The sequence below is a fragment of the Macrotis lagotis genome, chromosome 5 (genome assembly GCF_037893015.1).
Source record: "Macrotis lagotis isolate mMagLag1 chromosome 5, bilby.v1.9.chrom.fasta, whole genome shotgun sequence".
NCBI classification, from domain to species: Eukaryota; Metazoa; Chordata; class Mammalia; order Peramelemorphia; family Peramelidae; genus Macrotis; species Macrotis lagotis.
The window spans coordinates 229,592,909-229,617,816 of NC_133662.1; the positions used below are offsets into that span (position 1 = coordinate 229,592,909).

At 47.8% G+C, this 24,908-nt stretch overlaps 1 protein-coding gene across 1 annotated transcript; it reads right to left on the reverse strand.

Annotated features, from left to right (window-relative positions):
• Positions 1-2: 2 nt before the first annotated feature.
• Positions 3-23,638, reverse strand: LOC141489500 (phosphatidylinositol 4-kinase beta-like; the record flags this gene model as incomplete). The annotated part of the gene is given in 14 exon segments (XM_074190088.1): positions 3-42; positions 1,920-2,101; positions 2,103-2,186; positions 2,748-2,872; positions 2,935-2,938; positions 3,039-3,138; positions 3,360-3,469; positions 4,885-5,112; positions 6,665-6,703; positions 6,705-6,893; positions 9,244-9,288; positions 13,922-14,846; positions 22,454-22,814; positions 23,556-23,638. Coding segments are annotated over 14 exon segments (2,502 nt in total), but the record flags the coding sequence as incomplete, so codon positions are not given.
• Positions 23,639-24,908: the final 1,270 nt, after the last annotated feature.

Sequence of the window (24,908 nt, forward strand, 5' to 3'; positions counted from 1 at the left end):
ATGATGTGGCCATCAGCATCTAGAAGGATATTCCCATTGTGCCTGATGAAAAGATAGAGATGTTTGTCCATAAAGGAGGTAGAGGCATGCTTGCAGATCAGTATGACCCCCCCACCCCATGAAAATATCTTGGCCTGCTCCCAGCCCAGCCATCTTTACCTGTCCTGCTGGGATCTCAACCAAAAGAAACCATCTGAGGAAGGAAAAAATGCCAGCCAGGGCTGCAGGGTCCAAAATGGTCATTAACAACAAGCAAAAACTCAACCAGCACTTCACTTATTTAGCAATAACCATCTGGAACGGAGCCACCAGGTCAGAACAGTCTCTGAACCTCAAGATTAACTGACACAAAGAGTTGGGGGGGGGGGGGGCGGCTGCATGATGGCCAATCTCTTGGAACAACTTTTTGCTTAATCCATATTTTCTTTATTTTTTATTTTTTATTTTTTTGCAAGACAAATGGGGTTAAGTGGAGCTAGGTAATTATTAAGTGTCTAAGACCAGATTTGAACTCAGGTCCTCCTGACTCCAGGGCTGGTGCTCTATCCACTGTGCCACCTAGCCACCCCTAATCCATATTTTCTAATGAACTTCATGGTTGGGTTTACCAGCCCACAGCAAATAAGCAGCAGCCAACCAACTGTGTGAAAGCTGCCAGGAGGAGAAACACAGAAGCAGGGAGAAATGCTTACATTCGCTTTTGAAAAATGATGAGAAAAACTGCAAAAAAGAAAATCAAAGTGGAATACCTTATACCTAGAAGTCACATTAATTAGAGGGGTGAGGGGGATATGAATTAAAGAAAGAAATTCCAGATCTTGAAGACTTCCAACCAAATGAATGGTCTGCAAAGGAGCCAAGGCCTGGGGAAGGAGGGCAAGGCCAGGCCCTATTCAGCATAACACAGCCCAGCCAAGGCCACCGAGGCAGGGCCTTTGTTAAGTAAAATGGTTGTATTCAAGGAGGCCAGGGGGATGGGGGCCTTAAGTCAGACAGCCCAGAGGGAAATAGGTCTCCTAGCTCTCCTTTCCAACCAACCACCAGAGCACCATGGGAAGCAGAACTAGAATTTGGAAATTAGCTGACTTTTGAGTGGAGAAATTATACAATCTTTTTCTAATTTAGTTCTACGCTTGTTAACCCTTTGGTTATGTTAAACAAGTTGGGAGCTGTATAATATGCTACAACTTTTCTGTTCTTTCCTGTGTTTGGGTCTTATAAACTCACCTCCTCTATCATGGATCTTTCTTTTTTTTTTTTAAAGGATTTTGCAAGGCAATGGGGTTAAGTGACTTGCCCAAGGCCACACAGCTAGGTAATTATTAAGTATCTGAGGCCAGATTTGAACTCAGGTACTCCTGACTTCAGGGCCGGTGCTCTATCCACTGAGCCACCTAGCCACCCCCATAAATCATTTTTTAAAAAAGGTTCCACAGCTTATTGGCTGGTGTAAGATTCCTTTATTCACCAACAGAATCTCTCTTATTCTCCAAGAGGAAAATCAGGAACCAGAAGGGCAGATAGCTATGCTTTTCAGCCCTCACTCTGCTTGGTCCTATTGTAGTTGTGCTTCAGTAAACTTCAGAATCCTGATCCTTGGCCTTGGAAAAGGATTTCTAGCAAAAACAACACCCTCCCCCCCCTCTACATCTGGCATGTTGTTTGCATGGCTTTGTTGCTTTGAAAATTCAGTTTCTATGGAGCACACCTCTCTGCTTCAGACTCTTCCTAGAGCCCTGGGAAGCCAAGCTCTGTTTCTTTTTCCCAAATCACTGACCACCAGCTTCAGACTCTATGTCAAGACAAGGGTCCTGCTTATTCAGCTTTCAGCGCAACTGATAAGAATGCAGATGCATTCTGGATAGGCAAAGCAGGTGCAGTCCAGGTTGGGGCTGGGCAGGATGAAGTCAGTTACTTACCTGTCTTTGACCTGAAGCAGGTAGCAGACTAGACAGTAGCCAGCACAGCTTTGTACAAAGTTGCGCTGGGCACTGAGGAATGCCTCGGTGGTATAGCTGCCATGCTCCTGTAGGAAGTAATCGAGCAGGGAGAGCTGGGACTGCTTCTTCACCTGATGGATGGACACAGCATTGACCACGGGGCTCTATCATGCCACTGTCCGCTGAAATCACAAGGATCTTGTAGGGCTTGATCCAAAGGGGCACACGCTCTTGCTCCCAGATGGACTGAGGGGAGAGACAAGGATATGCTGGGTAAAAGATGGTGACTGGGCTAGAGGGAGAAGAGACCCAACTGCCTTCTTAGCTATCTTTTCTTTGCTCAGGGTTGTAGTAACCAAGGTGGCCTTGAAACATGATAAGCAAAATCCAAAGACCTTGCTGGGAACTACAAAGGATGGTAGGGAAGTCCAGGAAAAAGAATGGGAGAAGGATGCAGACACAACACAGTAGTTGGGGCCAGGAAGGAGAGACACAGGAATGGAGAAAAGATGGTGCCCAGGGAGGGGAGAGTTTCATGTAAAGAGAGGCCTCTCCAGTTCTTTGTGTGAAAGTAGGTAAAGGCAGGGAGGTCATTTTAAGGGCATGAGAAAGAAGAGAGAATAGCAAGGTCTTAAATCAAACCCAGCCCAGTTACAACTCCTCTTCCCTCTAAACCAGAAGTCAAGATGGGGCAGATGCAGTACTCAAAGTCTCCAGGAGAGGTCCCTGTAGCCTTCTTAAAAGGCAGTGTTCCCAAATGGAGCCCGTGCAGCCCAGACCCAAGAAATTTTCCTCAGAAAGCCTTACCTGCAGTTGTTTCAACACCTGGAAGGCTAACAGCTCTTGCCGCAGATCATCTCCACATTTGACAATGACCGAGAGGAGCCGCCAATTGGGGAGGTGGCCATAGGGTGAGCCCTCTCGTATCCGCCCTGTAAACACAAGAAGGGAAGAACCAATGAGCAGGCCAGTTCCTACCAGGGTCACCTTCCACTTAACTTGGGCAAGTGGATGCTTAGGTTTGTACGTCTGTATGATGGGAATGTTTATGGGATCAATGTAGAAATCAGTGAGTAGAAGAGTGGAGACTCACCTGACTTTCTCTTGCCAGGGCTCTTTGAGGGCAACTGCTGATGGGTCTTCTGGGTCCCGTTTAAAGGCAGTAGGGGTGTGGGCTAGCTGCTCTGAGAGGCGTCGCCTGGCAGGAGAGAAACCCATCACTGACCATGGATAAGGAATGACCTCCATAGGAGGGACCATGGTCCACTTCTGGGCCAGTCCTTCCCAAATGAGGTTTTTTTTTTTTTAAAAATAATGCAAAGTGGTCAGTGGCCATAGAGGAGCAGCCCCCAGGCAGGCAGGTCAGTGCCAATGGAAGGAGGGGTCAAAGGAGAAAGCGCAGTTCTTGGGTGGTCGTACCGGATATCTCCTGCCGCAATGAACACAGGCTCCTTGCTCTCTTGGCTGGTGATACTATCCACAGAGAACTGGGAGATGTTGTCACAGCTGTTGGCGTGTACTTCGGGGAGCTGGGGGGAGCAGGGAGAGGCAGTACTGGTGAGCAGATTCCCTTCTCTCAAGTCTTCTTTCCCTCCCTCTCATCCTGACCTCGGGGAGGTGATCTCTGAGGCCCTTCCAGACCTTGCTCCAGATTCCCAAACTGATGCCACTGTGATCATCCCCTTCAAGTCTAGAGAGATTCACAATGGGCATTTTTTTCTTTATGAGGCTGGGAGATTCCTGAGAGCAGGTATCCTACATCTTCCCCGTGAATCTTCCCCAGGGCACAGAAAGCCATCTCCTCTTTTGGAATGTCACCAACACTGGCCAAGCTCAAGCTTCACTTTTCCTCATTCTGACATCATTTCTTGTCTATCAGTGGAATTAATGCTTTCTTATCATGTTGCCAGTTAACTTTGAGGGTATATGTTTGTGTGTGTGTGTTTGTGTGTGTGTGTGTGTGTGTTTCCTCAGTCCATTGTCTGTGGGTATGTGTTTGTGTGTGTGTGTGTGTGTTCTGTGTGCCTGTCTGTTTTCTCAGACCATTGTCTGTGGGTGTATGTCTGCGTTTCCTCAACAGGATCATCGCTTACCTGAAGCCACAGCCTGGGTCTCAGTTGTGCTTGTATCTCACACACTGACTAGCCACCTACTGGTACACAAATGAAAGATGCTCAACATACCCTGTAGAGCAGGGCTTTGGGGCTTGGGGGGGAATACCTGTACTTCCTGGCCCTGGCCTTGCTGTACAAGTCTCTTGAGACTACAAGGCTCGCTTTCCCCTCCTCTCTCTTTCTAATCTATCTTTCACCCTACTGCCAGACCAGATGCATTTATATGGCCACATACCACTCACTCCTCTGCACAAAACCATCCTATGTACTGAATCCAGTTCAGAACCTTTTGGTCTGGGAATCATGGTACTGTTCCCCCAGGCAGCCTGACCTTTCTTTGGCACTCACCAACCTCTATCCTGTACTCTAATGTTTGTGACATTCTGCTCATACTGTTCCTTGGCCTGCCTCCTGCCAAGTTTCTACCCATTCCTTAAAGTCTAACTCAAGTGCTGCCCACCTCCCAAAAGTCTTCCCTGAACACCAGGGAGTCAATCACAGTATACTCTTCCTTTGACCTTCCAGATTTTTTTGGCATCCCCTTAACGTTATTTTACACACCCTATGCATGAGGCCTGTGTGGACAGGGACTGTGCTTGGCCCAGTACTGTGTCCCAGGCTCTGAAGCTGCTTTATCAATGTCTCCTGCTTGGAATTAGATGAATTCCTTCCCTGACCCTCAGATCACATGGTGCCACGTTCTAATTCTATGCTTTGAGGGCCACACAGACACACACAGACACACAGACACAGACACAGACACAGACACACACACTCCCCTCGATATTGCACATGTCATTTGTGGATACAGACCCTTCAGGATTTCTCACCTCCACCTGTAGCTCTCCTATGTCATCCACAGACCAGGCTTCATCATCATTGTCATAATTGGGGACAGTGCTGAAGCTTCCCGCTCGCTGCTCATGGGTGATGCCACATTCGGGAAGGTTTTCCACAGACCGAGTGCTGCGAATTCGGTTCTCAGGGATCCGAGTTGGGACGCTGGTGGTGTCAAAGTTTTCACACTCAAGGACTTCCACGTAAATAAGATAGGGTGCCTGAGGGAAGAGAAGGATGTTTTAAACTGCCTGCTTCAGCACCTCTCTTCTCCTTTTCATGGACATTCTTTGATGACTGGGACACTTATCACCTCCCTGAAGAGACTGTGCAGAGGCAGCAGGTGGAGGGGAAAGTGTACTGGATTTAGACTTAGGAGACCTGGGTTCAAAATTTGTCTCTGCCAAGTCTTAGACCTGTGACTTAGTAAATCTCATTGCCTTGGTGGGTCTCTGCTTCCTTATTTGTAAAATGGGGACATTGGCCTAAAGGATCCAAGGTTTGGAAAAAGGAATAGACGGAAATCTCAACTTGTCTGATGACATGACATTCTCTACATTAACAAAAAGGTGAGCCAAAGGGCATGGGCTTCAGGAAGAGAAAGGCCTTGTGGCCGTGGGAGGAGTCAGATCAGAGAGTCAGGGAAGATTGAAGCTAAACTACTGGTGGATGAGTTGGATGAACATCCCAAAGATGTTGGCCCTATGGGTGGTGGTGCCCCCAATGCCAACAAAATTGGGCACTAAAGGGGGTGAGAAACAAACCCAACAAATTAAACTCCTTTGAAGTCCAATTAAGTAATTCTGATCCCTGCAGAGCAGAAAGGAATAACTGAGGTGGATAAAGGTTGGGGGGAGGGCAATTAAAATGATGCAAGAGATAGGGATAGGAGGCTGGTCTAACAGGAAATAATAGAAAGATTGGCTTTTCAAGTCTGGAAACATGAAAGCTGGGAGAGAACATGTCAGGTTTGAGCAAGGTGAATCTAGGAAAAATAAAAAGAACAAACATGGAACATCTGTCCTACACTTTAGAGAACAGATATTCAACTTCAAGAACTCATTGCCCTGAAAAATAATACTGGTTAAGAAAAAAAATAGCTTAGAAAAATTGTTGGGTAGACCACTCTGGGCCATGAAGGGGCAGTGCTGTCTGGTCTACATTCCTTGTCTTCTGAGCTTGGTTGGGAGCCACAGCAGGCTCTTATCTGGGGGCACGAGTAGAGACTTCGAAAGCCCAAACAACTTTGCCAGTGATATACTATGTGAGTTTGGACAAATCATTCCAGTTTTCCCAACCTTCACTTAGCTCTTTCTAAGGTGAGATTAAAGCTACCTGTCCTCCTTACCTTTAAACTTCTTGAGGCTCAAGTAAGAAAATGCATGTAAACTATATTGCAGAAGTACAAAGAACTATGCACACTGAAGGGGCTGTGTCATTAAGAATGTTAGTAAATAGCAGTTCTGACTCTTTCTCCTGCCCACCCTTCACCTTTCAATTGCTTCTCTTCACCCAAATCCAAGCCTGTCTCCTTTTAGCTTTTCCATACTATACCTGAGTGAAAGCCTCAAGTTCCTCACCCAGAGCTTACTTTAGGGCTTTCAAAAAGCAAGCATCAGAGGAGAAAGAATAAACTCTATGAGGGAAGGCCCGAGGTTTTACCTAGGCTCTGCATGAGACTAGCCACCATGATCTGCATACAGGAGGTGCTGAGTAACTAGGAGAAATTGAGGGAAGCTTCGGGGCGTAGGGGACAAGTGGGAGCTTACCTACCTTATCCTTAGAGTTGAGGACAACTGCTTGGGTGTTGGGGCACCCGAACCACATGGTGGTCGAAGCCAGCAGTTGGCAGCCAGACTCGAGCAGGGAGCTTGTGGTTCAGGAGGGACAGCTCAGAGATCAGCCTCTGTGTCTTCTGCTCCTTGGTAGGCAGCGTTGCCAGTCGCTTGCCAATTGCCATCAGAGATTTGATGAACTCTCGCTCAGGAGCCAGTCTGACCGGCTATGAAGTATCGGGGTAAGAGATAGGAGGGAGTTATATAGCTGCCAGACATGCTCTACTCATCAAAGACCCTTTGGATCAACTCATATCAATGTTCCCTGATATTCAAGGAGAAGCAGAGTTTGAGGGATGGTTTTTGGTCCAATGGCAAGACCTTTCCCATCACCCCCCGTGAACCCACTGGAGGTTCTGAGAGGTCAGAAGGAATGTCAGGCTCCTCACATCCCCAGGATGCAGAGAGGGTATAGTGAAAAGTGTCTGAGATTTTTCAGAATATCCTTTAGTGAGACATGTCTCTTTCTCACTGAACACGTCTCATTTTGACTTACTGAACTTCCCGTCTCTCTTAAGTACCTGTGGTGGTAGGTGGCACCTACTGGCTCCTTTGGAGATGGGGACAAGGAGATTTTAGTTGCTAGTTCCTTAGGAAAAAAAGGATACTCCCCCAAATCCCACCCCAAGCACCTGCAAATGACACTTCCCTTCCCCTTCTCCCTCCCATCACTCCACATGCAAGCAATGGACATGCAGGGGTGGGAGAGCAGAATTTATATAATAGGTGAAAAATCAATGGGGAAAAGCAACAGCAGCTAAAGGGAGAACCAAGAAAGGTTAAGGCTAGGGGGCAGCCTCTCTCAACCCCTGACCCAAGAGCTGGATTGCTGCCTCACTCTCAATTCTCAAGGGAAACCCCATGTCTTTTGAGTTGCCCTCCCCTCTCCAGTTCTGAACCAGTAGCACCAACAGCAGTCTCAAGCCAGCTGGTTCTGAAATGACTCATCCAGTATTTAAGAGGCCTGGTATGGGGGATACCCCAGCCACCTCCTCAAAGAGACAGGATTAGTCTGGGTGGGAAGAGATGGACTTGGCTAGACAGTGAAAAGGGAGTTCTTTAGCCTTGGCCCCCTCCATCAAGAGAAAGAATTTATCCAGACCCCCAGCTCAGATTCCTAATCCACATGCTCCTCCCCGCTCAGCACATAGTAGACATTTAATAAATCTTTATTGACCGACTTCATTCCCTCTCAATAGACTACTCCTTCACAAGAATAAGTTTCATTCACTAAACTTTTTTTCTTATGATTATTTTTCCTAAATGAGAATTTCTAACTTAATACTGCAAGAATGAGCTTCTTGAAAAAGTCACATGGTACAGGCCCTACCTCTACATAGCCACTAAGGCTAGGAAATACAGAAGGGACTCCTCAGGGATCCCAGTCAAGAATTGGTCTGAGTTCTTTTCATGAATTTAGAATGTTGAGCCTGAGGAATAAAATCGATGGGGGTGGGAAGGCTTCCAGTTCTCAAAGACACCCCCAAGTGTTCAGTGAGGGGAAAAGGACGAAAAGAAGAATGAACTCAGAAACTCACACATTCCCCCACCCCCAGTCCTCTGATGTGGTCACTCAGGTGGAAAGACTATCCCTATTCTGGGCTTCATGTTCACAGCAGCCACCTCAGAAAAGAGGGTGGGACTCTCCCTGATCCTTCAATCAGTAGAATCAGCCAAACTAGCTGATTAAGTGGTATATATCACCCCACAGGGGAGACAGGAATCATGATTGAAAAAGGAATGGCACAGAACACAGAAAACTGATTGGGGAGACAAGTTAAAAATCAAAACACAAAAAAAAGATAAATAAAAATCAATCATCCAAACTCCCAGAGGGCCCAGCATTTCCTCTCACGTCTCTGCTCAGAGGCAGGGTCTTTGATCCTATAAAACTCTTGGAGGGGTAGGGAATGTACTAGAGCTTCAACCAAAGGGACTTATGGCAAGACAGATAAGGCAAAGAAGATGAGGAGTAAGAAACATTCTTGATAATAAACTGGGAAAATAGGGGTACTTGGATGTAGAAGAAATGAGGCTGCAGTTGTGAAATAGTCTGTGGGCAAGTAAACATTTCTTTTCAGGTCAAGTCCGTTCCTTGTGTGTTCTGGGTGTTCAATGGAGGGTCCCAGGTGAGGAGGAGGAGATAAGATGGAAGGGGGTGTATGGAAGAATCCTTTTCAGAATGGACTCCAGGGTCAGCTCCAATGGCCCCATTCCCACCAATACCTGGGAGAGGGGGACTGTTCCCCTGGGCTCTCACTGACCACTTGTGACCTATTTCAGCCAGGGCTCAGGACAAATGGCAGCATGGGGGAAGGGAGATCCTCTCTGTAAGGGAAGCCAGTGAGGGTCTGGGACCCCTGGGTGTGCGGCAGGTGGAAAGGAGTCCTTTAAAGGCTGTCCTTGGCAATTGGGTAAAGGTGAGAGGACTAAAAAGAGATCTGGGGACGGAGAGGAAATGCTGCCACGGGCGGACATGGGGAGTCAGCCACCCAGCCCCAGCCTGGCCCCACTTACGGAACTGAATGATTTATCAACACTCTCGGTACTGGAGGAGAGTTCCTGGGAAAGGGGCCGGAGGGCAAGGGGAGAAAGGGGCCAGAGGGCAAGGGGAGAAAGGGGGAGGGGAAGGGAGAGAGAAAAAGGCAAAGAATTTAGCTCCAATTTTGATTATAACCACTTCTCTTTCATATCTCTATTATAATGTTCTTTAAATAATTAAACCCAGTTCTGAAGTTGGACCCTAACACTATCATTATTCAAAAATGGGGAGAGGCAGGTTCAGATCCTAGGAGAGTCAGTGGGAGGGATGTAGGAGGGTGGCAAATCTCTGTTGTTCCATTTTTTTTCTCTTCTTTCTTGGCCCTTATTTCAGAGAAAAAAAAAATCCAGATCGGAGTTCCAGATAGAGATAGTTCTCCTTAAGTCTAACACTCTTAGTCAAGGCTCCAAGATTTAGTGGTTTCCAAAGGATCAGGTGTTACAGGATATATGGTCCTCAAATTAGGGGTCTCCCAATTCCACCAGACTCTTGGGGGACATAGTGAAGAAAAAGAGCTGAGGTGAAAAGTTGATGGATGAATCACAAACTTCTAATTCCACATCACATCACAAGCTCCATCTCACTCTGCATGCAAGAGGGAACAGAAGAGAAAGGTCCCCAAACCAGGACATCTTCCCTAGTCTACTGGGCAATAAGAACTAGTTAGAGGCTGACATCAGAATATGTATGCATCTACTGATTTGATTTTGTTCCAAGCTGCAAGGTGCAGCTTGTAATTAAGTCTGTGACAAAGTTGGTGTTTTGAGGCACTCTCTACCTTTCCTGGCTCTGGGAGGTCCCTTGTGGCTCTTCTTTCACTAAGTCCCAGTGGCCCTTGGAACAGGGTCCATCTTGTGGCCCACACAATGAAGTCTTCCAGGGTTTTGGGAAGGGGGGGAAAGAGTTAGACGTACAGACAATTGCCTGGACTTAAGGGACAGAATCCTACCTTCCTCCCTCCCTCTGAAAAGACTAATGAATGGTCACTTAGAAATCTTAATTTCTACTTGAACACTTAACTCAATGAATTTGACTTGAGTATTTATTTAACTGCAATATTCTAATCTGAAGACTTTCCCAACTCTTGCCTCTTTCTTTGGAATACCTGAAGAGTGGTGAAGAAGATAGGATATTGGGGAAGTCAGGGTGATGTTTAGGGAAAAATAGGAACAAGGGGAGGGCATAGGGAAGAGGGCATAGGGAAGTCCATCTCAGAGATCTCACCTTTCCACACACATTTCCAAGGCCGGGGGGGGGGGGGGGGGTGGCAGTAAGGTAGCGAGACTACCAAGGCCAGACCTCCAAGTCCTTCTTTTATGAGTGGATAGAATGACTTGTACTAACCAACCTGGTTGGGAATAGCCAGCTCTTGATGTCTCCCCCATTCCTCTCTGTTTCAGGGGACACTCTGTGGGGAAGGCTGTTCTACTCAGTTATCATGATCTCCTCTACACTCACACTAAGTGAACTCCAGGGAGCAGGGCTGGGCCAGGAGGCTGACATCAGAGCAATACCATGCTGGCAGGCTGGCTGGGGCTCCCAGCATGACATGGACCAGATTTCTCTGTACAAAGGTTGAGATAGTCCCAAGAAAGCAAGATAGATCACCAAAATGTAGCTACTGTGGTGGCAAAGGAATCAATTAAGTTAGAAATGGTTAGCAGCTGAGGAAAGTTAGTTTGGTTTCTCTGACCTGTGATTGTCTGTGGGTAGGAGATGAAGGAAGCTGAGTTCCAAGTCTCGGTAAGTCTGCTCCACTAACCCGCCTTACATAATCCCCATTTGAATTAAGAGACAGGTAGTGAAGATTAAGGGGAAGGATATCTGGTTAGAACTGAGCCTGCAAAATGTGGATAAATACAAGGCAGAGAGAAAAAATGTGGAAGCTGTGCCTAATCCTCCAGACTGGAGTTGGGGGGGCGGGGGGGGGGGGGGAGGGAGAGAAGTAGTCTTTCCCTAACCACTTCCCCAGACAGTGAGGCTTTGCCTACTACACCACAAGCTCCTCGAGGGCAATGAGCAGCTAGGTATCGAAATGGATAAAGCCCAGGGCCTAGAGTCAGGAAGACCTGAGTTCAAATCCAGCCACAGCCACTTACAAGCTATGTGATCCTGGTCAAGTCGTTTAAACTCTGTTTACCAGTTTTCCTCATCTGGTCAAATGAGGTAGAGAAGGAAATGGCAAACTAGCATGTCTGCCAAGAAACTCCAAATTGGGCCACAAAGAGTCAGAACCCAGCTGAAATGTCTGTACAATTACTGCCTCAAGGGCAGTGGTTTTTCCTTTTCATCTTTATGTGTTCATATCACTGGCAGAGAGCTCTCTGTATAGTGTGACAACCGTTTGCTGAATAACTGAATAAATCAATAAATGATAAAGGAAAGGGAGGATTGAAGGAGAGCTGGGCTGGGCCTCAGTCTGTTTCCCCACTAGTGCTCTAAAATGGGAAGAGGTGGGTAGGAGAACTACTATTTCCTTTAGCTATTGAACCACTATTTCTAAAATGCATTTGGCAAGTGAGTGTTGAAGGAACAGAATTCAGGTACTAAAGACTCCAATGCTACCTTAGAGATAAAACAACTCCCTATTACAACAGAAGGGATCAGGTCTCTATCTTTAGTCTCTGGATCACATTTCCCTCAGGGGAAGGGCAATGGAATTAGATGTCTAATCTTTTTAGCATTCGATAACCTGTGAGAGTTTGGGGATCTGGTATCACCCTCATTTCTCCCAAGAAATAGTGACCTCTGAGATATAGAGAGCCAAGTCAGGAAAATGAGTTACCTGTAAGGCCTGGCCCAACTACTCATAAGGATTGGTTAACAATTCTGGCCTGAAAAGGACTAGCAAGAAAAAAGGACACCAGTTACACATCCATTACTGAAGGAAAGCACCAAAGTCAAAGTGTGTCCAGCCTTAAGACAAGAGCTACACAAAGTAGGGGAGAAAAGTCCAGGCCTATAAAGTGGCCCCAGCATGTTTGAACATAGTTTTTGGAAAGGTCACATAAGATCATAGAGAGTCCTAAAATCTATATCTGGTTTTGAACTCTCTGAGGTCAAGGAGGTTGGGAAGCATCTGGAAATTAGCTGGTTCTTTGCAGGTCTACAGCCTTGATCCTGAATCCTTTTATTTCATGGGCACTGGATCAATACTACTGCTGCTTCTGGAAAGGGCCTAACAGCTGACTGCCATACTTGTGACACCCCAGAGGAAAAAAAAAAAAAGCCCTGCTCTAACCACCACCCTCCCAGTTGTCTCTACCTATCAGAATACAGTAGTTCCTAGAGGCAGTGCCCACTGAAAGCTAACAGATGCTCCCTATCTCCACATCCAATGAGGAAGGAAACGGCCCCATCTTAGGAGAGGGTAGTCATGGGGATGTAAGATGCAGAGAGGCAGCTTCTGTTCAAAGGCCAATCCAGCAGCCAGGAAGTACAAGTGACAGTCTCAGGAGGGGGGTCTCTGGGAAATGATTCTGGGCTAGAGCACAGGAATTCACTCTGCCACATGATCCAGACAAGTTGGCCTACAAAGTCTAATTCCCAGAGATAGCAGGTTCTAGATAAGGGTTCACAGCTTTCACAGTCCCCGTCCCCCCATGGACAGGTTGATAGGATCCTTACTGTCTGGGCAGTGGTGCCCCCCGATATGGTGGAGAGGCCAAGACCCTAACCACACAGGGTTTCCAGCAAGGGCCAATTCCTCAGTCTGGGACCCTGGCCAGTAGTGAGTCAGTGGTGGAGAACTGGGGCACCATTGTCTGGCTGGGACACCAGGTCACCAACAGTCGGTTGTGCATCGGGGCAGCTTCCCCTGCTATTTACCCAGCTGGGGACTGGAAAGTAGGTGTGGATTGCTGATACAAGCTCCCCCATTGTAGGCCACACACCTATCCCAATGTTGTCTTCTCATCGCCTCCTATCTCTGGTTTTAAACTGAGAGCTTCTGACGCCCACTCCTATCTAGCTTGCTTACCCCCTTCCTGTTCCCTCTCAGAAGGAAAATGGGAAATTGTAGAGAGGCCGACTATTTCACCCTCACTTTATAACCCGAGTACTAACATGTAGTAAGGGCATTCTGATTAAATGATGAAATAACAACAAATGAAATTTGCCTTGAATCTACAAGGAGGGGAAGAAGCAATTCTCATGACAGAAGGCCAGGAGAATGAGTTAATGCTCTATTAGATATTTTTCTACATTGTCTATGACATATACATTCTTAGTTCTTTTCCTTTCCCAAAAGACCCTGCCACTCCCCAGGGGATTTCAAGCAGATGACTCAGATCTTAAGAAGAGGTGGGGAGGAATCCTTGCCACAAGAAGGTCATCCTCTACAATCTTGGCCTTCATTGTCTTCCTAGCAAAAACGAGTGTCTTGAGATTTGGGAGCCCTGCTTTGCTCACTAACTAGCTGGGTGACTTTGGGCAAATGAGTTAAGAATTCAAGAGTTTCATTTGTCATCTACCAAATGAGGAAGCTAGATTCGATACTTTCTAAGCTTTTAAGCTCTACAATTCCATGCTCCTGCCTGAAACAAAAGAAGATTTGAAGAAGGAAGAGGATATGGGAAAGAAAACCCCCAGGCAGAAGCCCTAAGCCCATGCAGTCCTGCCAACATTCTTCCTGACCCAATCCTTGCATTTTACCTCCTCCTCATTCTCCACTTTGGGGTTGCTGGCTGTGCGTTTCAAATTGCTGCTGAGGCTGATGCTGGCGGTGGCATCCGACTTGGAGCGCTGGTGAGTCCTTTTGGAGGGGGACAATCCTGTGTCAGAAGCTGGGCTCAAGGAAGGCAGCTCTCGCTTTCGATGAGCCGGCTTCAGCTCATCTGAAAGGATGAGCTTGCGGAGCTTGGTCCCACGGGAGTGTCGCTGGGTGGAGATGTGCATGTCCGAAGAATAGGCCCCAAGCAGGAGGGCACACTGGAGGGAAAAATTAATGCTCTGGCGGCAGCGGTGCACAATGTAGGGCTTGATGGCATCTCCCACATCTTCATCCATGTGAATGTACATGTTTAGCAGCTGGGGAAGATAGAAGTCAACATCTTCATTGCGGAAACAAAAGAGGCGATTGCCTATGTAAGCCTGAACACCGGGCTCTTTGGAGTTGTACAGATACGAGATGGCCATGGAGATGTCAAACAGCTTGGACTCAAATAGCCGTAGCAGCCAGGACTGCTTGGCTGAGTTATTCTGCCGCCGCCTTCTCACGCCCTTGGCTGAGCCGGAGGTCCCCACCTCATCCTCCTCTTGGATGCGGCTGGGTGGCTCATCCAGGCAGCGAAGTTCATTGCCTATGCTGTCCCCATTGACAAGCTCAAGGGTGGGTCCCTCTGGGGAGCTGGATGTACCCCCATGCAAAAGTTTTACTTTCTCCAACACTTCCTCGCAGGCCTTTTGGGCCACCTCTGGGTCAATGACTGCCATCTCCCCAACCCCCTCAGTGATGACACTGAGCAGGGCACCCCCATTATTTCCTGGTGGATTTGGAGTAGGTTCTGAAGAGGCATTCAGGGGGGCTGGCTCCACTGCTGTGTCTCCCATGGCCACAGCCAGCCACAGCACTTCCAAGCTAGGGAAGGAAAAGGAAAAACAAGTTAGTTTTTCTACCCTCCAGTACCTATTGTTTCCCAGATCCATGAAGTTTTCCCTACAATCTGCTTCCCTGAGTATTTCTTAGTTGGAATGTCATTACCCCACACTCAATTATCCTTTACTTTGTCTTTATGAAATAAGGATACACCTGGTCATCACCTGCATCAGCTAATATGTTGCTCTTGAAGTGTGTTTACCATGTTTTCCCACATCCATATACATTGTTTCCTTAACTAGACTGGGGATGCCTTCCATCTGCATCCCCTCTCCAAAGTTCTTTTCCTATCCTTCCTCGATTCCTCCCGTGCTTGGGCCCTTTAGCAATCTTCCCATGCTAATACACACTTCACTTGTAACATTCTGGACCACTGATTTCTGCCTCCTTATAACCTTCCCTTTCCTCTAAGACTCAGTTCAGAAAGCCTTTTCTTATCCCCTCAAGAAAGACAAGAACTCTTTTCCCTTAAGACCTTCTAGCCCAACCTCTCCTAGACAGTCACCTGAAGACAGACTTTATGGTGATTTCCATCCATGGATTCCTCCTCACCCCATCCCTGATTTGATTATAAGCTCTTTGAGGGCAGATTTGTTATTTTTGAACTCTGTCACGCTAGTAACTTCAGCAGATGCCTGACCTTCCCTAGAAAGCCATCCTCATTTATCACTCCTCCCCCAAGACCTCACTAAGGTACAGATGGATTTCTGTGGATTCCACATGTGTTCTTACCTGCCCTTTTAAGACTGTAAACATTGGAAACCATGCGAGGGCGGTATAAGAGAAAACCACTTTAGAATAAGGATTCTCTGTCTTTAGCTTTTCACCGTTCTGTTGTTTGTTTGCTTTCATGACACCCTTTCCTATTCTTGAAGGAGTTGGATGGCACATACAGAGAGTCACCCTTTAGACTTCTCTCCAACTAGAGAAACTGGAGAATCACACAGTGAGCCTACTGGATCGGGGTAGGAGGGACACTGTTAATTCTAGATTATCCAGAACAAGACAACAGAGGCCAGGCCAAGGGCACTGGAAGATCAGCATGAAGGTGCATTCTGAGTCCTAACAACAACTTTATAGCCTAGGTCCAAGGCAGATCCATCTGGAGGGCCTGAGCACTCCTTTCTCACACAACACAAGGAGTACAGGTCAACCCAAGCTGATGTTTTCTGGTCTACACTTCTGTGTCTACTGAGACCTCATTCAAACTGAGGGAAGCACCTGAAGTGTGTTCTCAAGGTCATCTAGTCCAGTCATTATCTGAAAAAGATTCTCTCTACAAAACAACCAACAAGTGGTTTCCAACCACTTACCAAGCAGCCCAGTCAACTTTTGGAAAGCTCCTTTATTTGGAAGTTTTTCACTTCTACTTGGTTATTTTAGCTTTGCTATCCAGGGCTAAAGAGAACAAATTTACCTTTTTTTTTTTTTCCTAGGCAAATGGGGTTAAGTGGCTTGCCCAAGGCCACACAGCTAGGTAATTATTAAGTGTCTGAGACTGGATTTGAACCTAGGTACTCCTGACTCCAAGGCTGGTGCTTTATCCACTATGCCACCTAGCCACCCCACAAATTTACCTTTTAAATACTCCCATGGCCTACCCACCTTTCCCTTTAGCAGTTTCTCATAGAGATTTTCAAAGTTAAGTCCATGATCATCTTTGATTTCTCCTGACAGGTTCAAGGAATTTCCTAACTACAATCTTCCTGATGTTAATTAATTCTGGTGGTGGCTGGGGGTGGCAAGTTCTACTTTGCCCCCTCCCAAAGCTGGGCAGGGCCCTTGGGGGCCTTGCTTTCTGAGCAGCATAACCAGCACTACTACTTGTGTGGATTTGTCTCTACTCGTACTCATACAACATAAGCATAAGACGACTTCAATCTTTCCTCACCACACCTCTGAAGGGCTCTCTACTTTTTTTTTTAATACTATAGCTCTGGTTCAGTTAGGACCATATTGTCATGGTATTTATTTTCAGTCAGTAAGGAACTGATATAGCAGCTAAGAGTTTTTTATTCAGCAGTCATTATTCAAATTTCTTTTCTCATAATCCCTCTCCTCTTACTTTTTTCTGCCTTAGTGACTCTTTTTTTTTTTGCAAGGCAAATGGGGTTAAGTGGCTTGCCCAAGGCCACACAGCTAGGTAATTATTAAGTGTCTGAGACCAGATTTGAACCCAGGTACTCCTGACTCCAGGGCTGGTGCTTTATCCACTACGCCACCTAGCTGCCCCCCTTATTGGCTCTTAAGATCCTCTTCTAAGCTTTCCCAGAGTTCAATCTTCTTCCCAAAAGTTCTAGTGAAAGTGACCTTGATTTATTCTCGTATGTGCAAAGCTTCAGAGTTTTTTCAGAGGTTTAGCAAATAGATGGCAGCTTAACATTATTAGTGGTGGGAGAGGGTGAAGAGGAAGGTATAAGCTTCAGCATAGGGGGATCACATGCCTCTCCTTATCTTAGTACAAGCCAGAACCTTCCCAAAGGACTTCACTTCACCAGTTTCCAAGGGCCTTCTTTGCTGTTAGCCAGTCTCTGGTAACCTCTCCTTCCAACTCTTCTGGAAGACCAGGCTTGCCAAGGGGTGTGGAGCTAGACTCCTCTATTACCAAGGTACAAATGCTTCCCTATGACACAGACTGAACCAGAGATAGGTTTCCTAAACTGGATTTGGGAAAGGGTGTGGAGGGATGAGCAAGAAAGCACCTCCTTTCCATGATGGAGAATATACCATCTGTATCCAGAGAAGGAACTGTAGAGTCTAAATGAAGACCAAAGATTATTATCTTCAATTTTTAAAAAAGTTGTCTTATGTATTACTTAATTTTGCAAGCTCTAATATTTTCTTTCTTCCTTATGGATTTGTTTTTTCTCTCAGCACATTCAATTTTAATCTATGCATATCATGGAAACAAATGTAAAGACTAGGAGGGAAAGGGGAAGAAATTGTAAAATTCCAAACCTTGCAAAAAAAATGTTTGGAAGAAATTACAATTGTATGCAATTGGAAAAACAAATAAAATATGTATATAATTAAAAAAGAAAAAAAAACCACCTTCCTAGTTTCTCTAGTACTTAGGGATCATCAGGGTTTAGTTTTAAGGTTGAGCTGGGAAGCTGGAAACACTGGAGGAGTTAGATAGGGAAAGACATAAAAGGGAATATGGTTAGACTGTTTCCACATTTTGGGGAAAGTCAAAGGGAGTAAGGAATTCTCTGATCCTCCAAAGTCCCTGTCCCAAATATGGACTGTACTGGTTTCATAGGATAGGTTTTAAAATTAGGATGACCAGAGGGCAGCTTCACAGGAAGAAGACAACTATAGGGCAGTAAGCGAAAGGACTGGGTCATCGCGTCCTGAATCTATTCTCTCTACCCCATTCGGCTCTGCCAGAGGGAAAGAGAAAAAGAAAAAAAAAAAACCAGTGAGGTTAGAAAATCCAGTTTGGTTTGCAATTTTTGTGGCTTTAAGGGCCATAGTATCCCCATTCCTATCTGACCATTCAAGCTCAGACTGTCCAGCTTGAGGAAGCTCCTTTCCCTCAAACCTATTGGAGCCTGTTGGATGGAAAAGGAAACTGGAGAGGCTAAGTGATTGGCTTGGGAGTGGGAGTACTGACAAGGGAGCTCATGTCTGGGCAGTGTCTGGTGAGCTGGGCTGAGCATCCAGGGTTATTAGAGGGCAAAGGGAAGGCTGTCTACACGTGCAACAAAGGGAGGCTGCTCACACTTGCTGGCTCATCCAGAAGACTTCTTATTCTCAGCTATTCCCTACCCAATGCCACTGAGGCTGTGTCTGAAGCTGGGTCTACCAGAGCTAAAGATCAACCTTTTCCCCCATTTCCTCATCATGTCTCTTTAGCGGGACAGTGGGAAGGATGATAGATTTGGACACAAGCTCTATCAGCTCCTTGTTAACTGTGTTGCTGGGCAAATTACTTCTCCTTTCTGGACCCACTTTTCTGACCATTTCCAGTCCTAAATCAAGGAGTCCATCTAGGAGATTACAAAAGCCTTCATTGGGTCAAAGGACAGCCATCCTGTGACTGGTAATTCTGATTTACTTCCTCCTATCCCCCAGAATATGTGCTCTTTAGAGGCTGGGGCTGTATCCTCAAGTAGCAGCGTTCTCTGTACAAAGTAGGTGCTTAATGCTTCTGGAATGGAATTGAATTCTGAGACCTTTCTTACTTCTGAACCTTTACGAAGTCATTAAATCCAGTCCTCTGCCTCTAAACAAGTCATTTCCTCTTTCCTGCTACCAGAACAACCCCAATGAAAGAAACATGATGCTTGGTCCTTTAATAGAAGGCAGAATTAATACAGTGGGGAAAAAATACTTGCTCTGGAGTCAGAAGACTTATTTTTAGGGCCAAAGAGCACAAATCTAACTCTTTTCAAGCAGTTGAATAAATGTGTGCTCCCTTTGCCTGATGCCACTTCCCTTCTGTAGTTTTTTTTTTTAGGTTTTTGCAAGGCAAATGGGGTTAAGTGACTTGCCCAAGGCCACACAGCTAGGTAATTATTAAGTGTCTGAGAATGGATTTGAACCCAGGTACTCCTGACTCCAGGGCCAATGCTTCATCCACTGCGCGACCTAGCCGCCCCTGTAGTTTCTTTTAAGAAATTTTAAAAGCTAATTGAAAGCCTTTCTTGATTTCTCCTGACAGGTCCAAGGAATTTCCTAACCACAATCTTCCTTTTTTTTTTTTTAATTTTATTTAAGGCAATGGGGTTAAGTGACTTGCCCAAGGTTACACAGCTAGGCATTTATTAAGTGTCTTAAGTCCATATTTGGACTCAGATCCTCCTAACTCTAGAATGGTGTTCTATCCACTGTGCTACCAACCACAATCTTCCTGATGCTTATTAATTTTGGTGGAGGTTGGGGGAGGGAATTCTTCTAATTTGCCTGTGTGACCTTGGATAAGTTGCTATCCATTCTTGTACCACAGTTGCCTTGACCAGAAAACTAGGAGACTAGACTAGATGTTTTTAGAGCCCTTTTAGCTCTGGATCTTTGGTCCTATGAACCTGTGAGCAACAGGGGCCTAAAGAGAGAAAAAAATGGCCCAGAAGTCAGGAAGCCTCCTCATTCCAGGTTTCCCATCTGTTTAATGGGAGTAATAAGAGCACCTACCTTACAAAGTTGTTGTGGGAATCAAATGAAAGTATGTAGACACTGCCTTGTAAATCTTCAGAGCTCTAGGTCAGTATCATTCTTGGGTCTAGTCTCAACCTTATCTATGAGAGTTTCATCCCATCTTGCCTCTCTTATATTACTGCCGATGGTAGAAGCTGGGGCCTCTCATTTTCATGGGTTACAATTCAACTTCCAGGACATATAGTTAAACAAGCTCAGGTCCAATCAGGAACCAAGTAAAAATCACAGCAATGGTCCCAAGAGGAGACTGAACTTTGGGCAGAGTTTCTCTTGGGACCATCAAGTGGAGTGATGGCAAGTGAGCTAAATGTGGCTGAATCAATAATGAATTAGACTGGGAGCTCCTTGAGCTGCATCTGAGGGAATGGAGCCAAGGAGCCAGCACTGGCAGATTCTGGACAGAGACCTCAGCCAGTTCTGGGAGCATCAAATGGAAATGACACATGGTAAGAAAGGGTAGCCTAGTTACTCTTTTCTAATTGAGTTCTCTTTCACCCAATCCTTTTGGTTATTTGGATCACTCCCTATTTCCCTGTGTGGTTTCCCATCAAAGTTCTTACCAGAAGAGAGGTTCTCCTTCCCTGCTCATGAGTTTTACAGCCTAAAGTGTTCTTCCTATAATAAAGAACTAAATTGGAAAAGAAAGACAGGAGAAAAGGAAAAGAGGCTGGAGGTAAAATTGGTATTGCAGGTGAACATGAATCCTTTCAAAACCTTCTAGGTAATCAATTTTCCTGAAAAAAAGGGTTAGCAACAGTTCCTAGGTAGGAAATGGACAAGAAGGAAGATGGAAAGTGAAGTCCTTTAATTACTTCAGAACCAGATAGGGGCCAAAAAACACCTAATCTACTAAATGTCTCTTCATTAAAATCATAATGATAGGGGACGGCTAAGTGGTGAAGTAAATAGAGCACTGGCTCTGGAGTCAGGAGTACCTGAGTTCAAATCTAACCTCAGACACTTAATAATTACCTAGCTGTGTGGCCTTGGGCAAGCCATTGCTTTGCAAAAACTAATAAAAAAAAAATAAAAAAAAAATCACCATGATAGAGTTTGGTGGCTGGCAGAGAAGCAGACCAACTCCAAAGCATGTTTCACTGGAAGATCTCTTCTCACTTCAGTCTACAAGCACTGGAATATGGGATTATTGATCAGGCAGGGAAGCAGGCTGAGTCAACTGCCTTAGGTAGATGAGAAATTAAGTGGAGCTAGGGGTTCTCTTTTAACCATGTTAATTTGAGAGACTGTAGGCCATGGGTCTATCAGGTAAAGAAAACAAGGTAGCAAATTCCCAAGAATACGACTACTTGTCTTTCAATTTATTATAATCCCCAAAATGTTTTACAAACACCACAAGGTAAGTCTGATTCAGTTCCTCATCCAGCTCCTGCATTAAAAACTACACAGAGTTGGCTTGTACAGAGTTGACCAATATCCTAAGGTTACTCTGGGGGGGTCAAATAAGGAAGTCACAAGCAGAACCCAGGAGTCTTACCTCCCCAGGGCTCCTTCTACTGACCATACTTCTTGGTTATGCTGACTGCTTTTTAGTGTCTCACACAAATAGCACTCTTAGGAAGTCAACAAAATTATTCTTTTAGTAAGAAGGAGGAGTTAAACAATTTGCCTTGGATCGGGAGGGAGACTGGACTGAAAGACACTTCTCCACTACCTTGGAAGCAACAGGGTTGAAATTAAATAGGCCATATCCAGTTTTCCCACAGCCTCATCCATGCTGACTTGTCAACCCACTTAGTGTCTGCGGATGGAAACGAGCATTTTAGAAACGCCCCTGAAAGGTAGTGAATGGCTCAGGGTCACAACGTGGCTAAGGTCACACAGCTTCGAGGGGCCGGGGCCCAGGGAACAAAGCGTCAACCACAAAGGGACTTCTCCGGGGTTCCTCCGCGCCTCCACAGGCGCATACTCGAGAATGGGCTCAAAGGTTGCCCCGGCCGCTCCCGAGTCTCGCAGGGAAGCGTGGCAAAGCCAGAAGCATCTCCCTAACACCCTTACTGCGTCCTGTTTGCCCCTGAGAGGGCCGGACCCCGACGCCACTCCCGGGCGCAGGGGGTCCTCCCGGGCCGCCTTTGGGGGCGCGGGGGGGCCGGGCTGGCCACAAGGGAAGCGGGCGGCGGCGGCGGGGGGTTTCCACAACCGCGAGCCCGGTGACAGGGCGAAGTGCGAGAGCGGAGGGTCCGCAGAGCGGGGGCCCCAAGAGGGCAGGGGGGAGGCGAGGGGGGCGGGGGGGCTGGAGCTGGGGGAGGAGCTAGCGCAGGAGGAAGGCCGAGTCCGTGGGAGGCTCCGCGGCGGGAGGGAAAAGTTGGGAGGGAACCTGAGGCAGGTGCTGCCAGGGGCGGGGGGCCGCTTTTATAGTCGGACCGGGGGGGAGGGGGCCTGGAGCAGCCGGAGGGGGAGGGGCTCCTTACCTGCGGGGACCCCCGCCGAGGGGCCGCGGTGTGGCGTCGGTGTCGGGCCGCCGGCGCCGCCGCCTCAGCAGCAGCGGCCGCTCCCGGGCTCCATGGGCCGCCTCCGCTCCCCTGACAGCGGCGGCGGCGGCTGCACCAGGCCCCGGCTGCGGGGCTGCCCTCGGCGCTGCCTGCGGGGGCCTTGGAGCCGCCTCGACTCCGGGCCGCCGGCGCGGCGGCCCCCCGCGCTGCGAACAGCCAGAGAGGCTTCCTCCACACCGGACTCTGACGGGCGCGTCTGCTTCGGCGTCCGAGCCCTGCCTCCCGGGGACTTTCCTCCGCGCGTCCTCGGCGCTCAGGACCCCGCGGAGCCCATAGTAACCTATGGAGGCGACTGAGGTGTCTAAGGCGCGCCTACCCAGAAATGGAAAAGGGGGTGTGTGCGTGGGTGGGAGGGCAGAGGAAGCTACCTTAGGCCGAGGAGGCGGGGCCGGGGGCGGGGCGTCCCGCGGAGGGGCGGGGCGAGCCGCCCGGAGCCGCCCGGAGCTGGCTAAGGGAGCCGAGGAGGACAATTCAGGAAGTCCGCGCTAGGAAAAGGGGTGGCGGGGCTTTGGGGTGATTATGCAGACTGTACACAGAGGAGGACCCGGGGCTTCGGAGGCGGCGCCTGCTCATTCAAGCCCCGAGTCCGTTGGGGCGCCCCCGGGGGGGCCTGGCAGGGGCCGGGCCGAGGGCTCGAACCTTCCTCTGCAGGCCCCGCCTTTCCCGCGCTTGAGAGGGGACGCCTTGCCCCCCATGCCGGGCCCCGACCTGCCGCTTCCCCCCCTCCCCGCCCGGCCGCCGCCCCGGGGTGAGTGAGGGGCGGGGCGTGGGCGGGGGCCGGCGGAGGCGCCGCCCCCAGGCCGGGGCACGTGACTCCGGGTTCATTCATTGCCGCCGCCGCCTCCCTCCCCGAACCCGCTTGTCCGCGGCAGTCTCAGCGCGCCCCGGGAGACTTCGGGGCCCCCCCGCTTTCGGGGGCGCCTTGCTCTGACCGCACCCCTTCCAGGTAAGCCGGGCTGCGGGGGCCCGCGACCCCTCCCCGCCCCGGAGCCCCGGCGGGGGCCGCCGCCGGATGCCGTACCTGGCCGGAGCCCCGGGCACGTGTCTCCGTGCCCCCACCCCGACTCAGGTGCCCAGAGGGACGCAAGCATGCGCCTTGGGGCTCCCCGGGCTCAGCGCTGCCCTGCCAGGCCGGACCCGGACCACGCCCCCGCCCCGCCTCCGCTGGCTCCTTGACTGTTTCCTCACGCGTAAAATGGGCATCATCACAGTACCCACTCCCCGCGTGTTTGTGAGGTTGCAGCGTAATTGCTGGCGGCGGCCCTGTGGTGGTTTGCCCTTCCGTGAGGAAGACCGCCACCCCCGGGGAGGGGAAGCCAGGGCACGCACGGGGGTTAGATGGGGGGCTGTGCCAAGTCACCAGCCTCCCTTGGTCCTCAGCGGGGCCCAGTGGCCCATCAGGACCACTGGAGAGGGACCCAGCGGCGGTGGTCATAGTTTGCCTGAAGCTATGCCCATTCAGAGAGAGAGAGAGAGAGAGAGAAGAGAGGCGAGGCAAGGAGGCAGAGATGGATCTGTTCTATCTGGTCCAAAGCAAGCTGGGAGGATTTCTCAGTGACTGAGATTGTGGTAAGATAAGAGATGAAACATCCCATCATTAATGGGATCCTTAGTAAGTTTTGAAACTACAAATTCGGATCTTCAGGTTCCAAGTTTGGTGTCCCCAACAGCTTTTATGAAGCACAGTGCTTGAGGAGTATTATTTCAGAAGCATAGGTGGAAAAAGGGAGGGACCACAAGAATATTTTCCCTTTTATTCTTAAACTTAAACCTAAATCTAAGTCTTTTGACAAGTAAAATTCCTCTTTTATGTAATAACCCTTAAAATACTTGTTTTTTTTAAAATTAAATTTTATTTTTAATTAAGGAAGAGCCATCTTTCTTCTACCTTCCCCTTTATTCCCATTTGCAAAGAAAATGAACATATCAATCTGAATAATTATTTATATATAGGCAAAGTAACTACTTGAAAACTATAATTTCTTCTCCTTTAAATCTTTCTTTCAGGCTAACTATTCCCCAATCATTCAACTAATTCTCCTCTCAGTGAAACTTGAGAACTTTTACCATCCTTGTCACCATCTTCTGGATACCCTTCACTTTAATGATTCCCTGTCCAATTTATCTTCCATAGAACTGCCAGGCAGATATTTCTAATGCACAGGTCCGGCCATGGAAAAACTCATGCTCAGTAAATTCTGAGGTTTCCCTATTAACTTTGTGATCAAATACAACCTCTTCTGTCATTTATTTGTTTTGTTTTGTTTTTAGATTTTTCAAGGCAATGGGGATTAAGTGACTTGCCCAAGGCCACACAGCAAGGTAATTATTAAGTATCTGAGGTGAGATTTGAACCCAGGTACTCCTGACTCCA